General features: G+C 35.7%; 1 protein-coding gene across 8 annotated transcripts in view; it reads right to left on the reverse strand.

Moving 5' to 3' along the window:
- NEO1 (neogenin 1) overlaps positions 1–15,873 on the reverse strand; it is a 229,106-nt gene that overhangs the window by 55,167 nt on the left and 158,066 nt on the right. For 5 of the 8 annotated variants that reach the window (XM_081292171.1, XM_081292169.1, XM_081292165.1 and 2 more), the window contains exons 8-9: positions 10,627–10,846; positions 2,771–2,925 (exon numbers count right to left, since the gene is read on the reverse strand). In XM_081292171.1, coding sequence (XP_081148297.1) covers positions 2,771–2,925; positions 10,627–10,846 — 375 coding nt within the window. The remainder of the gene's footprint in view (positions 1–2,770; positions 2,926–10,626; positions 10,847–15,873) is intronic. The other 3 variants (XM_081292172.1, XM_081292167.1, XM_081292168.1) reach the window with 1 other exon arrangement.

Genomic DNA, 15,873 nt, shown 5'->3' on the forward strand with positions numbered 1-15,873 from the left:
TAGTAGGATGCACATGATTGAAAAACTGAATTGGCAGTTGACTGATTGAGCAACTGCTGTCAAATGATGGATGGTGTACCTGAATCTTATTTGTACAATGGCTCACATACTGACCATTTCACTGTATTCTTTTTTTCTGACTGACAGACTCTAGTTCCTATTTATACACAAATCCTGCATAGTTGCCCATGTCTACATTTCAGTAGACATCCCATATTTGAAAACAATTTCTTTGGCACTAGTGTCTCTGTAACAGGCATCCATAAGATAAAAGCTTGGAAGGGGGGAAAAAACCCTAACAAAATGTAAAACTGGCTTTCTTGAATAACAGCACTGCAATTTAAGATTTGTTTTTCTACGGAACTAGAGGAACCTGAATATAGTTACTTAAACAGTTGTTTGCTTTATTTAGTTATAAGTCATGTTATTCACTTAATGTCAAGAGCATATTTTGTTCAGCCTGACAGGCGGCATTTGTCACACTTCTGCAGCAATGGAAAACTTTCCTGTAACTTACTAAAGGGGAAAGAAAACACAACAGCTCCTAAATTCCCTTGAAATCACTTTCAATATATTCATTGGCTAAGTGCAAGTAAATACAATCCTAAAAAAGGTGCTAATGAATTCTTTCATTTCAGCTGTACAGTGACATAATAAATGGAAGAAATTTTAAGTTGGTTTGTGAAGCTAAATATGCAAAATATTTTCGAAGGGCTGACTCCAACATTTATACCTCCCTCACATAAGCTGAATACCTCCAGATGAAATGCAAATCTCTCTTCATTCCCTGCTACTCATTTGCTAAAACATGTTATAGTCTTTCTTCAACCTGAAAATATCCTCACCAGAACCTGTTGCCCCATCTACCCGTATTCTTAATTACTTTCTCTTTAACCAAACTCCCTGAACAAATGATTGTGATGCCTATTTTTCTTGTACTAGCCATATTTGACAGTACTATGTATTTACTTGTCTGTCTCTGGTGTCAGACTGAAGCTCTTTTGGACAAAAGTCAAGTCTTACTCTTCTTTCCATCTTGATTGCCTAATACAGTGACTGGCACATATTAGGCACCCAATAGTTACTTTTCCTTAATCTTTTCTTTCATTTCTCAATCTATCAACAACCCTATAGTCCAGGGGTTCTCAACAATTTCACACACAAGATCTGAAATGATAATGAAAGCTGCAGATTCTTTCTAAGGGAAATGTGAATGTACAGGCACACAAATACTTTTGTGTAGTACTCAGAAGATTCCACAGTTCCAGGATAAAACCTTGCAGTGGATCAAATCCTGTGGTCTTTCCTTCACTTTCATCATGACTCACCTTGCATGAGCATGTATACTGTTTGATCCTATTTCTGGGATTTGGGTCATACAGCTTCTTTTTTTCAAGAATGCTAAGTTCAAATGCTTCAAGGTCAATCTCAGGTCTCATCTTTTCCAAGAATTCTGCCTTACCTTACTACCTTTTGAAGTAAATTTCCATCTCTCTCATGTATGATGCCTGCACAAAAAAGCTTATGAAGGATAATTGAGCTTAAAATTTAGTGGAGTATTTCTGCACTTGTCTGAACGTGGGTAACTGTGAAATTCAACATCCTTTCTCTGTAAGAAGAACACATTTTTTCCCTTAAATTAACTGGTGGATTCTGATGTCCTTGTGTTCTTGCTTCTTATCACTGAAATGAACAATGGCCTTCTATTTTCATTGCTTCTTCTATAAGAGGAGAAATCTTATCTTCTTTATCCCTGTATCTCTAATACCCTGCAGAGTACCTGGGTTATGATAAACTCAAATTTTGATCAATGAGTGATTTGCTAGAGCATTGTAAAGCTCTACAGCTTCTTGACTTCATTTATTCTAACCATCAGGGAAAGTCTTTGAATTATTTCTATAGTTGCACTAGTACATTCATTCATTCTGTTTAGTTCCTAGGTCATTCGTTTTCATAAATCTATTTCACATGCTTTCAAAGCAAAATCTTTATTACCAGAGGTTTGTGAACAACAACAAAAAATCTTGTGCAATTAATAGTAAAAGTAAACTTGAGAATGTTCTGAAGAAAAACAGTGGCTAAAGTTAAAGGTAAAGGAAAACCAGTGGCTGGTTTTAAAAAATGACAGAAGTGTAGAAAAAGTGCCAACTGGGGAAAGCATTAATTATGACTTGATTGTTTCTTATAATTTCAGGCCTATAGTTTACAACCAAAACTTAAGGTATACAGGACATTTATAATATAAACCAACTTGATACTTGTCTCACAAAAAATCTTAAAAATGTAGTTAGAAGTACCACTGTTAGTACAAAAGACCAAAGGTCCAAAATAAAGGGTCCAAGATCTTTTAATGAGTGAGATATGCATTTGGACAGGGAAATCTGGCTGACAACAATAATAAATATCCACTTTATGTGCAAGGCACTACGTTATATGAAATATCCATAAGCAAGATATAATCACAACTGAAGGAAGAAAGTGATAATTTGTCTCAGAGTAGACAGGATCAAAAGAAAGATTACAGAAGGCATCTGAGCTGTCTTAAAGGATCAGTACAATATGAATATGTAGAAAAGTATCTGCAGAATTATACCATCTCATACTATTTGCTGCTGTTTGATGAAAATTCATTTTGTCTTCCCTAGTTCTTAAGGACCTGAAGATGAGGAGCTATCAGCTTCTGCTTTCCTATGGTATGCAAGGCTTAATATAAGAGAGACCTTCCTAGGTCTCCCTCTGCAAAGGGCTGACAGATAGGTGGAAGAATTACCTTCAGGCTGTGTTTCTACTCGCAGTGGAGCTGAACTCTCTCCGAAGCCATGTTTATTTTGAGCCACAACTCTAAAGATGTACACAGTCGCTGGCATTAGATTTTGAATGGTTACCTGCATCTCTCCTGGGCGACTGGTATTCTCAACACGTTCCCTTTGGACAAAGAAGGGTTTGAAAAAAAATAGTTATCGATTAGAAACATTTTAAGAATGTACAATTTCAATTTCACATCAAAATTTAATAACTTAAGTAAAAGTAAATCTCAAACAAATGAAACTCTGAGTGGGACGGTATAGCAATGCACAATAGAATAAGGAGACCAGCGAAAGAGCAGGTCATATCTGACAAGTCACTGATGTTCTTGCTTGTTACTGGGATCACTGATTACAATCAATGCTTCTTTTCAGATGTGGCCCAGGGCTCTCAGCACCATTTCAAATGGGGCAGCTAGTCATCAACTTTGTAGGCTTTAGAAATCATTAAGGGTTTTTTGTTTTGTTTTGGTACAGAGGATTGTACCTAAGGGCACTTTACCACTGATCTATCCAAAATCCTTCTGAGACAGGATCTTGTGAACTTGTGATCCTCTTGCCTCAGTCTCCTGAGTTGCTGGGACTATAGGCAGGTACCACCAAGCCCAGCTTAGAAATCATTGAATTTTAAGGAGTTAATTCCAGGGAAATGGACAGAAGGTGGCTGTAGGCATCATCTGATTTTCACAGAAAATATCAAGGAATGCTGTTTGAGTAAGAGATTCTCAATAAAAACAAAGATGTATGGCTGGGATTGTGGCTCAGCGATACAGGGCTCGCCTAGCACAAGCGGGACCCAGGTTCGATCCTCAACACCACATAAAAATAAAGGCATTGTGTTGTGTCCATCTACACCTAAAAAATAAATACTAAACAAACAAGCAAACAAACAAAAACAAAAACAAAAAAATCCAAAGCTGTAGTGTATTGACTTTTAAATTGAGAACAAAAACATTAAAATTTACATGTAACTCAATCTATAAAAAAAGATAATTCATGGCACTAACTTTTATAATTCCACCTCCCTCCCAAAATGGGGATTGAACCCAGGAGCACTATACAACTAAGGGACATCCCTAGACTTTTTATTTTACTGAGACAGGGTCTCACTAAGTTGTCAAGGCTGGTTTTGAACTTGAAATCCTCCTGTCTCAGCTTCCCAAGTAGCTGGGATTACAGGCATGTACCACCATGCCTGGCTATAATGTAATTATTAAATTAATACACTTTTTGAATGATCTTCAAAATGATTTGAAAGGTTTGACAAGTCTTACCACAAAAACAACAAATTAATCCAGTTGATCCAGTGTTATAGGACCGAAAGTATAAAAGTGGTTGTTTAGATTCTTTATAAAAAGGTAGCTTCTATGTTCTGTTTTGGGGGTTGGGTTTATGTGTCCAGTGTAGCTTCATAATTATACTCAGACAATATTATATTTGCCATAATGAAAATAAGATTATAAAAGAGTTTTCAACAAATATTGTGAAGAAATTTGTTTTAGATAGTTGTCATTCACAGAAGGAAGACCAATAGAATAGGGAAATGGACCTGAGGGAGGGAGAGGAAGAGAGAAAGAGAAGGTACTGGGGACTGAAATGGAGTAACTAAAATTTCATGTATGATTTTATGGATGATTATGTCAAAATGAACCTAAGTATGATAACTATAAAGCACTATTGAAGCCTAAAAAAGAATTGTCATTCATGTCAGAAAAGATATGAACCTATCTTGAAAATGAAAAGAATCCAAAGCTATGCTGCAGAGAAAATTATTCTGAATTACCAAATCTGCTGAATTAAAATTCTTATTTCAAAATATTGCTTATTTGGGCTGGGGTTGTGGCTTAGCAGAAGAGTACTTGTCTAGCATGTGTAAGGCCATGGGTTCAATCTTCAGCACCACATAATAATAAATAAAATAAAGGTATTGTGTCCAACTACAACTAAAAAATAAATATTTAAAAAATATTGCTAATTTGTCTTTAAAATTGTTGATTAAAATTTGTTTAGATTTATGTAGATATATGACAATTTATTGATTATATATGAACATTTGCATTTGAGATTTAAGTATTTTCAACCATTCTTTAAAAAAGTTACAATAATACTAGAGAAAGGGATGTAGCTCAGTGGTACAGTACCTGCCTAACCGCACAAGGCCCTCAGTTTGATTCCTAGCATTGTAACAAAATAAAACACACAAAACCAGTACCCACTATAATCAGGTCCACTAGAAAAGAGTATTATGGTAATAAAAATTATTGTTCAGAGATACTTGAGGTATTTATAAATATTAAGTTCTTAAACTTCTAAATCACACGATTTAGAAGGAGGGTATCAACTGATTTCTTACACTTTGAAGTTTCTAACACTTGATCTGATTACAAATGATTGCTGTTTAAGAGGAAGTATCATATTTTATACTTAAAACTAAAAGCTCCATGAGAGAGCACATAGTAGGTCTCTTTTGCTCACCTTCTATATAAAATTTTAAAATAGGTTCTTTCCCAGAAAGATAACTTGGCAGGGGGTGCTCTTTTATTTTAAATTGAAGTGAAAGACTCTCATTCATATTCACATACTTAAGAAGCACTAGGCAGGATGCTCAAATGGGGAAGCAGTCTTATACATGTTTATAGAATGAATGAAAATTTGTCTTCTGATGTATAAATCTTAGAGAGTAATAACATCATATTATCTTTTGTTTGTCCCTACATGAAAGGGGGAATGTGTGAGAAATGAGTGAAGTTACTAACACCTGAAAAAAGATTCTACAGAAGCATCACTATAAAAATATATAATCAGTCATAGGTATAATTCCCTAAGATGAAGAACACAGCATCTGAGAAGGCTCTGACACTAGATTGGTCTGATGTCCCAGAACCAAGTCTCTGTTCAGGATAAAACAAAAAACAAAACCCCAAAACCTTGACTTCAGTCTAATATCCGGGTAGTGTTAAAAGGGCAATTCTCAAATATGTGGGATTACAGTGAAGTTTAAGGAAGGGTGTGATAGCTAAGAGTTGAAAGGAAAAGGTACACTTTATATTAAGGCAATGCTGGGCCAGAAATTTGAAGATCTACTTCCAGTTGAGCAATGCTACTAGCTTACAAGAGACTATGGGAGTCACTAGGTATTTCTGAGCTCCACTTTCCTTTATGAATTGAATGAAGGAATGAGATGGGTGGATAAACGTTTTCTTAAAGAGCCCAACAGTAAATAATTACAGATCAAAAGACAAAATGGAGGATACTGGGTACTTACTTATGTAACTTTTCAAAATGTAACCATTTGAAAATATAAAAACTATGCTTAGTTCTTGGGACATAAAAAGAAAAGCTCTGGTTTGGCTTCGGGTCCATAGATTGACAAACCCTGGATTACACTAACAGATCTCTAAGGTTTCATCCATGTCTAACATGATATCAATATCAGGCTCAGACAACTCAGATTCCTAAAGAACTATGGCTGATGATCAAGGCATGTACTGCCATCTAGCGGTTGAACTGTCAAATGCAGGAAGTGTGCAATTTGCAAATGAAGGTAGTGGCGTACAACCTTACAATTAATTCTTTTTATGTCTGTGAAGTAACTTATTACCCTTGTTTTTTAGATGAGAAAATTCAATTTTAGAAAAATTAAATAAATTCTGTTCATAAAACAATAATCCAGGATATAGTCTGACTCACAGAGTTCTTTACTACTTGTACACTGCCTCTATTCAGAAATTACAAACTTCAAATAATGAAGTAACACTATCACAGTCTCAAAGGATCTTCTTTTTAAAATTTCCCCTATCCACTCCACATCACTGCTCTCATCAACCACCACATGTCTACATTAACATAAGTATTACCTAATTTGTCTTCCTGGCTCTATTTTTTCCCTTTTTTATCTTGTACAGAAGTGCTGCTAATACAAAATGTTCAATACAATCACACTGCACACTTGCTTGAGAGTCTAAAATGGCCCCTTCCCATCTGCTTATATCCAAATTTTTACTGGCATTCCAATGTCTGGCTTCAAACTTCCATTTTATTTTTTTATTTGTTCTTTTTAGATATACATGACAGTAGGGTGTATTTTGACATATACTTCCACTTTATTTTAACCTCTTGATAAATCTCTGGTCAAACTAGCTTTATGACTGCCCTGTTTTTCTTATACCAGAAATTCAGATGCAACGAGACCCTTACCTTGCATTATCCATTCCTTTACACATAAGTTGCCTGCTCCTGCCAACTTAACTTCTATATTTCTCTCAACTCCAACTTCACTTATTAATCACCTCTGCTTAACTCCAACCCATGATCTACTAATTAAAAAAAATAAACATAAGGATAATCATTAAAATATATGAATACAAAAGTATATATGTTTATATATGTATATATGTGTGTATACATACACACACATACACAAACACACAATTTAAAAAAATACTAGTTCTCTTCCTCAAAATCTGAACTACCCTGAAACCTAACTGTGACATATACATTTTGTCCTATCTTATTAGATCCCTCTGGGCCAGGGTTTCTCAACCTTTGCAGTACTGAGATATGGGACAATTTAATTGTTTGTTATGTGGCTGTCCTGGACATTGTAGGATATACAGGACCTCTGGTCCCTACCCACTACATGCCAGTAAGTACCTCCTTAACTCCAGTTGTAAAATAAAAAAATGTTGCTAAATGTTCTCTGATGAATGGGGGCAAAACTGCTCCTGGCTGAGAATCACCATTCTGGTGATTCTATCTTTTAAAAGCCAGACAGTTATTTTTGAGGGAAATGTACTTCTGGTAGATTGAACAAGGACAAAAGTCCCATTTTGGAAATAGAGCTTGTTATGCAGAGGACTTACTACATGTTTTCTTCATTTTGTGAACTCCTATGAGATCTGCAATGAGATTACAAAGTCTACTGAAATTGCATATACACATTGAAATATATAATTCATCATTTAAAAAACTCCTGAATCATACTTCATATGGGTTTACATATATTATATGCCCATACCTCTACCAATGGATTCTAGCTTACACTGTTTCCCGTTTTAATCTTATGAATAATAAATTACTATAATAAAAACTTTTGCACGAGTGTCCTAAGCACATGTATATCTCTATAGAAAAAATATTCCCAAGTGTAATTATTGGATTCGAGGCTTTGTGCATTAAAAAGATTTGAAAGTTCTGTCAAATCATTTTCCCTAAAAATTATTTTAATACTCAATGGCCTAGAGTGAATTTTTTTCAGCCTTCAATTCATTTAATACTGGATACTTGTCAATTTAAAATTTTTGTCAGCCCTCTAGATAAATAAAGATAATTGTTATGAATTTCCAAGATTTCTAGAGTTGGTGAAAAACTTAAAGTTTAAGGGCTATCCACTAACTTATGTGAATTGCCCGACTGTATCATTTGTCTTTTGGAATATCTTTTATGATTTATAGGAACTCTTCATATAGATTGGATATCAATACAAGCTTTTATAAATGTTACAAACACTTTTCTTTTTTTTCTCCTTATTTTTTTGTGTGATGCTAGGGATTGAACCCAGGGCTTTGTGCATGCAAGGCAAGCACTCTACCAGCTGAGCTATTACCCCATTCCTACAAACACTTTTTCTAACTTGTCACCTGATGTTGATCTTGTTTATGTTTTATTGCATGGAATTTTACAGTTATATAAAATAAAATGTCTTTCATGTTATTTCTGAGTTTTCTATCTTTTAAAAGGCCCTTCCCACTCCCCAAATGATAAGAATAGTTTCAATATTTTTGTCTAAAATATTTATATTATGTTAATGTATTAATATATTTGTCTAATATATTTATATTTGGTTTAAAAATGATCTCTAATCCACCTATAATGTTATTATACACAATAACAATGTAAAATGGGAATAGAGCTTATTTTCTTACCAAATGGTCAAATACCTCAACATGATTTCATGAATAATGTATTTTTTCTCCATTTATTAAAACTAATTTGTCCAATTAATAAATATTTATTTAGTGCTACTATATGCCAGGTTCTGTTCCAGGTGCTGGGAACACTACTGAACAAGACAGACAGAATAAATAAGTTGATAAAAGAAACATTTCAGAGATTGACCCCCCACCCCAAAAAGAACCCCTCAAAATAACAACAACAAAAAGGCAAAACCAACAGAATAGGATGACACGATGGCAGCAGTTTTCTTAATAACTGGCTCTGGATTATAGCACTGTCACTATAAAGACCCCCACAAAACCCCATTTCCAGCTGCCATATCATGTCCTGAAGTTTGGAAAATTTCCTGAAAATTAACAATTGATATGGGAATAAGCTGGTTCTAATATATCACATTGTAATAGTGACAGAAGGGGCTAAGTTTGGGTGGGTATTCAGGAAAGGCCTGAAAAGGTGTCCTCAGATGATAAACAAGAAGCCAGACATAGTTATTTTTGAGGGAAATGTACTTCTGATAGATTGAACAAGGACAAAAGTCCCATTTTGGAAATAGAGTTTGTTATGCAGAGGACTTACTAAATGTTTTCTTAATTTTGTGAACTCCTATGAGATCTGCAATGAGATTACAAAGTCTATTGGAGATATGTTAACACTGATACTGACATTTGCTGTTTGGTCATGTCTTGTTTTGTGTAATGATCTTTGTAAAACCTAAAACATCCAGTACAGCATTCAGGTAAACAATACCCCAAAAGTAGCTCCATCTATGAGGATCAAATGATGTCACTCGACCTTTTAAGAGTATTAAATTATTTGCTGAGCATGCTAGGCTGCATTAAATGTAATTATACGTGAATCAACTGTAAGCACCCTAATATAAATACAAGCTGTATAGTAGGACCCTAATACATTATTTTAGGTTTCTTATTTTGGTGTGAAGTAAGAGTTCAATGAAGGTATCTACTCAAGCAATGTTGAGAACACACTTTAGCATGTGCCATGGCTTCTGACAAAGAGTTGATAATCTGTTTGGGAAAACAATTCAAATACTCATAAGGTAATCAAAGATTAACTTAAGGTAGTCTCATGTTACCATAATGAAGAGTTACTGTTAGTAGTTGCACTACATATATGAGACAAATGTTAATGTGCTCAAAGTACAAAAAGCTCTTAATTTAGGAATAGGAGGATTAACTGAATTTTATTTTAACTGAGGGAGGGGTGAGCCACTAAGGAAACTAGAAAAGAGGGCTATAGCCATAAAAATTAATTTCATTAGAACATTAATTAAACTTGAGGAGAAAAGGAAAATGAAGGTGGACAGATAAAATTAAGTCAGACTGTAGAGTAAATCAGTCCAAAGATTTTGGATATTCTTCTATAAGCAATGGAGAAACAATGTGAGCTCCTGAAAGGTGGAGATGGAAAGGGATTTAACATTAAAACTAGTCACTACTACTCTTGCATTATCAAGGAGACCCTGTAGCTCAATAGGCCACATCACATACTGGCACAGGCTTACATTCAAGATAACTTTAATAAATTGTCTACTTTAATCTCTAGAATCTATGCTGACGGAATCTTATGGAAAAAGGGTAGCCTTGGTTATGTTTAAATACTTCCAACCTAAGGAGGTCTATCTACCCTCTCACCAAGTTAACCCAGAAAGGGAGGAAAAAATACCAAGGACTTCAGTCTGTTCGGGAATTTATTTAATGACCTAAAATTAGGAAACTTGCATTCAGTGATCACATTTCCTGGACTGAAAATTGATGCAGATCCTATACAATGGAGAGCCAGATTAAGTATGACTGGATGGGTATGAACCAAGGGGCAGTCCACTGACTCAAGGCATATAGGCACTTACCTAGCAATTCCTTCCTTGGTGTAGAATACAGAATAGGTGAGATTATCTCCATGAGGATCTGATGCAGGTGTTCGCCATGTTAATTTGATGAAGCGGGTAGAGACCAGGGAGGCCACGACATCCCGAGGAGCTGAAGGCAGTGGTCCCGTTGTGGCTGGTGCTAGATGGTCAGTAGTGGCACTGGTCAGTGAAGTGGGAGGTAATGTTGGGATGGCAACATCTTGTCATGTGCAAACATTGGGGAATATGAAGGGCAAACCACGACGGTTTTTAAAAAGAGAACAGAAAAAACAAAAAACAAAAAAGAAATAAACAAAACCACGATGGGAAATAAAATAAAATGAATGAACATAAAAAAGGCCATTAAACTGAAGGCTAACATGCAGGCCAGGGGTAACTACTGAAAACTAATGGGCACTGTTCAAGACACATCACTGTAGAGCAAGCAGACTTTCTGGTCATTATGATTGTGGGTAAGGGACAAGGAGAGTGACAGCTGAAAATAACACATTTCACAGGACACAGAGTGCCCAGATAATTTTCTTAATCCTGAAAGTAGCATGCAACATGTGTCAAACTTTGCATATAAAACTTTCATAAAGATAGACCTCAATATTTTCTCAAAATACAGAATGTAACTAGGATCTTCCATACTGTGTACAATGTAGATAGTATGAACAAGCCTAGGTACACTCAACATAGGCTCCTCTCTATCATGATCTCATTGCAGAGTTATGTCTCTTCAGCCCTACAGGAGATTCGAAAGCCATTATCTTCAGCTTTGGTTGAATATTAAACTCTGTTGTCTGTATTGGCAATACTCAGGGAAGTGACAATTTTTGCTAAATTACACTTCATTTGCTATCATTTGACTACAACAGTATAAAATCCTAAGTCAAAAATTCCAAAGCCACAAAAATAAGCAGCTCATCTGTTTGTTATGATTCTGAATGCAAAGCACATTAAACCAACGTGTGGACTGGATGGGAGAGATGAGGCAGTGGCACTAGTTTAAAGTCTCTGTCTGTATACCTGCAACCATGGATAAATTTATCTCCTAAGACAGCCTGTTTTACTGTTGGGACAGTTCTGATTTAAAAAATTTATTCCTAATACAGAACCTAAAATTTTATTCACTTTGAAGCAGATAGTACAAAATTAATCTCACAATTTTTAATTAAAAGAGTTCATCAATTAGAATTGTGTCAAAGCATTGAAGAAATGGCTCAGTAATTGCCTAGCATATGTGGGCCTGAGGTTCTGGGTTTGATCCCTAGTACCACACACAAAAAAAGGAAAGAATTTTATCAAATACTTAGTGGGGGAAGAGAACATGGAATTTACAGACCTAGATTTGAATGAAGTGGTAGGGAAACAACCTCCTGGAAACAACTGTGGAATATAAGAGAGTCTAAAGTGACACAATATAAATTAATATGTCAGATGAATTCCATTTTCTAAGGGAAATGTCAGCAGAGGGCCAACCTGAGCTTTACATAGTTGGGATGGAAGCGAGAGTGTAATCCAATAGCTACACTGATTGAGCACTATGGCTCCTTACACAATCATTGGATCCTCATGACATCTCTATGAAATCAGTACTATCATTGCATCTTTGTCTTTTACGTAGGAACTGGTGTTTAAAAGGACTAAATTACTCACCCTAGGCAAGTGGGAAACAGAAAATCCAACTTTTGTTTTTAGTTTAAGAGGCCCTTGGATATAGCTTGGAATGTGACAGTCTGGATTTGACACCATCTGTGTGTCACCATGAGCAAATCACTTTTTTCTTGCTCTCTCCTTTTCCTCTAGCCCTACAGAAGTGAGTCTTTTATTTGTCTGTTTCGTGGTGCTGGGAAATCAAACCCAGCAAGTGCTCTACTACTAAGTTATATCCTCACCCCACTGAAGTGCTTTGCTGACTCATTTCTATACCTGTTTAGAACCATACGAAGCTGCCTCCAAGTCTGACCTGACTGGCCAAGCCTAATTTCCCCCAACATCTACTATTGACTGATGTCAGTCTATTACGTGAGAAAAAGTAGAATATGCTACAAAGATCCCAGGATTTCAAGTATAAAGACCCAGGCTTAAAACTTGACCTGTCATTTTCTAATAATGTGAGGGTGAGCAAGTCAGCCTGTCTGATGTCAATTTCCTTGTCTGTGAACTCTAACAGTAATATTCCTTACCTGTGTCCCAGGCTGATATGAACCAGAATAGCAAATAAAAAACTGCGTGTGAAATCACTATATAGGTTAGTTATTACCATGACTTGAAAGGGTAACAAGCTCAAGCATAAAAGCAGTTAGGAGGGAATATAAGCAGGGATAACTAGGTAAAGAAAGTAATGGGTAATGCTGAAATCATTTAGGGAATTTCAGTTGTTTTACTAAACTTCTAAAGCACAGATCTGTCATTTGTTAATGAAATCTAGTACTTTCCATTCACATTGTTTGTGTTTATACTATCACACTAACCTATAAACTCCTTAAGGACAAGATCTATATCTGCTTCATTTTAGAATCACTCACTATGCCTTTGTCTACTTTAGATAACCAATAAATGTTTATTTACTGAATTAATAAATGGAAGAAAATTCAGGGAGAACTTCCATCAATAGAGACCAATGTTTCAATAGCTCTCATTATACAAGGTAATATTTTAATGTTTTTAGCCAAAAAATATACATGATTCTTAGGTATACATTTTGCAAAGCAAATGTATTTTGCCTTTCCACAGAAAATAAAAGTATAGACAGATTTTTGAAAATAATTCCTAATTATTCATGTCTACTGTCGCCCTAGTTCTTTCCCCAGGTGGGTTCTATTGCTGCTATTCCAAGTCCTAATTAGTAGATAACAGAAAGAGACTTGTATGACTACAGAGAATTGAACAGGCAGTTAAGTTACCCCAGAATCCATGGCAAGATAGTGTAGATTCAGACTCTGGACTTTTGGCATGATAGTTTGAGGAGGCTGACAAATTCTCATTCCCAAAAGCAACTACAAAGCTGGACAAAATGGTCAAAGACTAGAAACTGACTAAAGTAACCGATGTGATTCTGCAATCTGCATTTGGGGTAAAATTGGGGGTTCATAACCCACTTCAATCTAATGTATGAAATATGATATGTCAAGAGCTTTGTAATGTTGTGAACAACCAATAAAAAATTAAAAAAAAAAAAAAAGAAACTGACTAAAGGCATACAGCACGTTGAGAAGCTTTTATTCATGAAAACTACTAGACACTTCAGGTATAATCAGTGTCTGTGGCATTGCCCAGCTTTTTTGGAGTGATTGGTTAACCAGGCTACAGTAGACCCTGAAAACCAGTGGCTTTGCTTCTGTTGCCAAATGAGGCTCAGTTGAGATGGATGGAGCATTGCACCTATGGAGGCAACTGTGGTGGCATGTGAAAAGGGCAAACCAATGCTTCCCTAAGCCTGGGGTGGTGATCTTTTTAGGGATAAGCAATGAATAGTTGACTAGCCACAGAAGGTGTTCCATGAGGTGAGAAATCAATAAGAAGGCTTAGTAAACTCTCCATATATCCTAGGTTGCCTGGAGTCCATGTGTGTGCCTCAGAGACTGGAGCATATCCAAAGTACCTGTGTATCTTTGGCTGATGAAACCTGTGAATGTGTTTAGAAGACAAGTGAGAGAAGCTGGCAGAAAGCAAAACCAAGCACAACAAAAATAACTTGGTTTGAATGTACTTCCAAAACTACACAAAGATTTCCTAGTTCAGAGAGGAAGGTTTATTGGCCTATGGTATTTGAGGACAATTTCTGACCAATCTCTGGCTGCACGCTAATTTATAGAGATATAAGGGTTAGCCCTAGAAAACAAAAACAAGAAAATCAACAATGAAAGTTAAGTAGAAACATGAGTAGTTGCACATGCTGGGTGAGACTTATTCAGTCCAAGCAAGTTATCAGACAAACAACATAACAAGAACTACTTCTGGGGTATTGGGAGAAGAGTCAGAATCCACAGCTGCTACAATATATTATCCAAAACATTTAATATTTAACATAAATGAGACATTCAACAAAATAAAACTCAGGAAGTAAAACGGCAATCAATGTCTCGGAAGATATTTGGATTATAGATTTAATAGACCTCAAAGCAGCTATTAAAGAATGTTCTACAAGGTTAGACATGGTGGTGCTTGCCTGTAATTATAGTAACTCAGGAGGCTGAGGCAGGAGGATAGCAAATTCAAGACCAGTCTCAGCAACTTAGCCACACCGTAAGCAACCTTGCAAGATCCTGCCTCAAAATAAAAAATAAAAAGATCTGGGGATGTGGTCCAGTGATTAAGCACTCCTGGGTTCAATCCCCAGTAACAAAAAAAAAAAAAAAAAAGTTTTACAAACTAAGGAAACTGTAAAGAACTATGCAGGGCCTGAGAGTTTACCTTGTTTATAAGCTAATAGACTAACCTTTTATCATTTTGTGGGTGCTGGCAAAAGTCTCAAGTTCTACATCAGAGACAAAAAACTAAGGGCAATGGCAGAAGCTACAGCTTATTTGTTAGTATCAGTTCTGCATCCCATCTTCAAATCTCCAGAGAAATGCAAAAAGCCCAGGAGGGATTCCTGCACATGCGGTATGTTGCTACTAGAGAGGAACCCTGAGCTTGAGATATCTGTCACTTTTGTAGCAAGGGGAAGCAATCCCTAGACAAAGAGCATGCTTGCTCTGGACATTTAATTTAATTCTGCTGTGGTCAGAGAACATATTTTATATGTTTCAGTCTTTTTTAATATATTGAGCTTTGTTTTGTGATCTAGCATATAGTCCCATCCTGGAGATTGTTCCACATGTGCTTGAAAAAAAAATCTTTATCTGCAGCTGTCTTTAATGTGGAGAGTCTTTATCTGAAGAGTCTTTAATGTCCGTTAGATCAAGTAGGTTGATAAGGATACCGAAGATTTGAATATCCTTTCCAACTTTGTCTAATCATTTTTATCAGTTTTTGAAGGCAGGATATTGAAATCTCCAATTATTATTGGATTGTGTATTTCTTTGAATAAAACAATTATGAATGCAGATGCATCTAACAAAAGGACTCCGAAATATAATAAGCAAAAACTGACAAAATTAAAGGAGGCCTAGGAAAACCCCAAGTACTTGGATATTAAACAATGCACTCCTAAGTAATCCTAGGGTCAAAGAAGAAATCACAAGAAAAAACATTAAAAATACCTTTAACTGAATAAAAATGAAAACACAATACTTT

The sequence above is a fragment of the Spermophilus citellus genome, assembly GCF_964194105.1.
Source record: "Spermophilus citellus genome assembly, chromosome: 4".
NCBI lineage: Eukaryota > Metazoa > Chordata > Mammalia > Rodentia > Sciuridae > Spermophilus > Spermophilus citellus.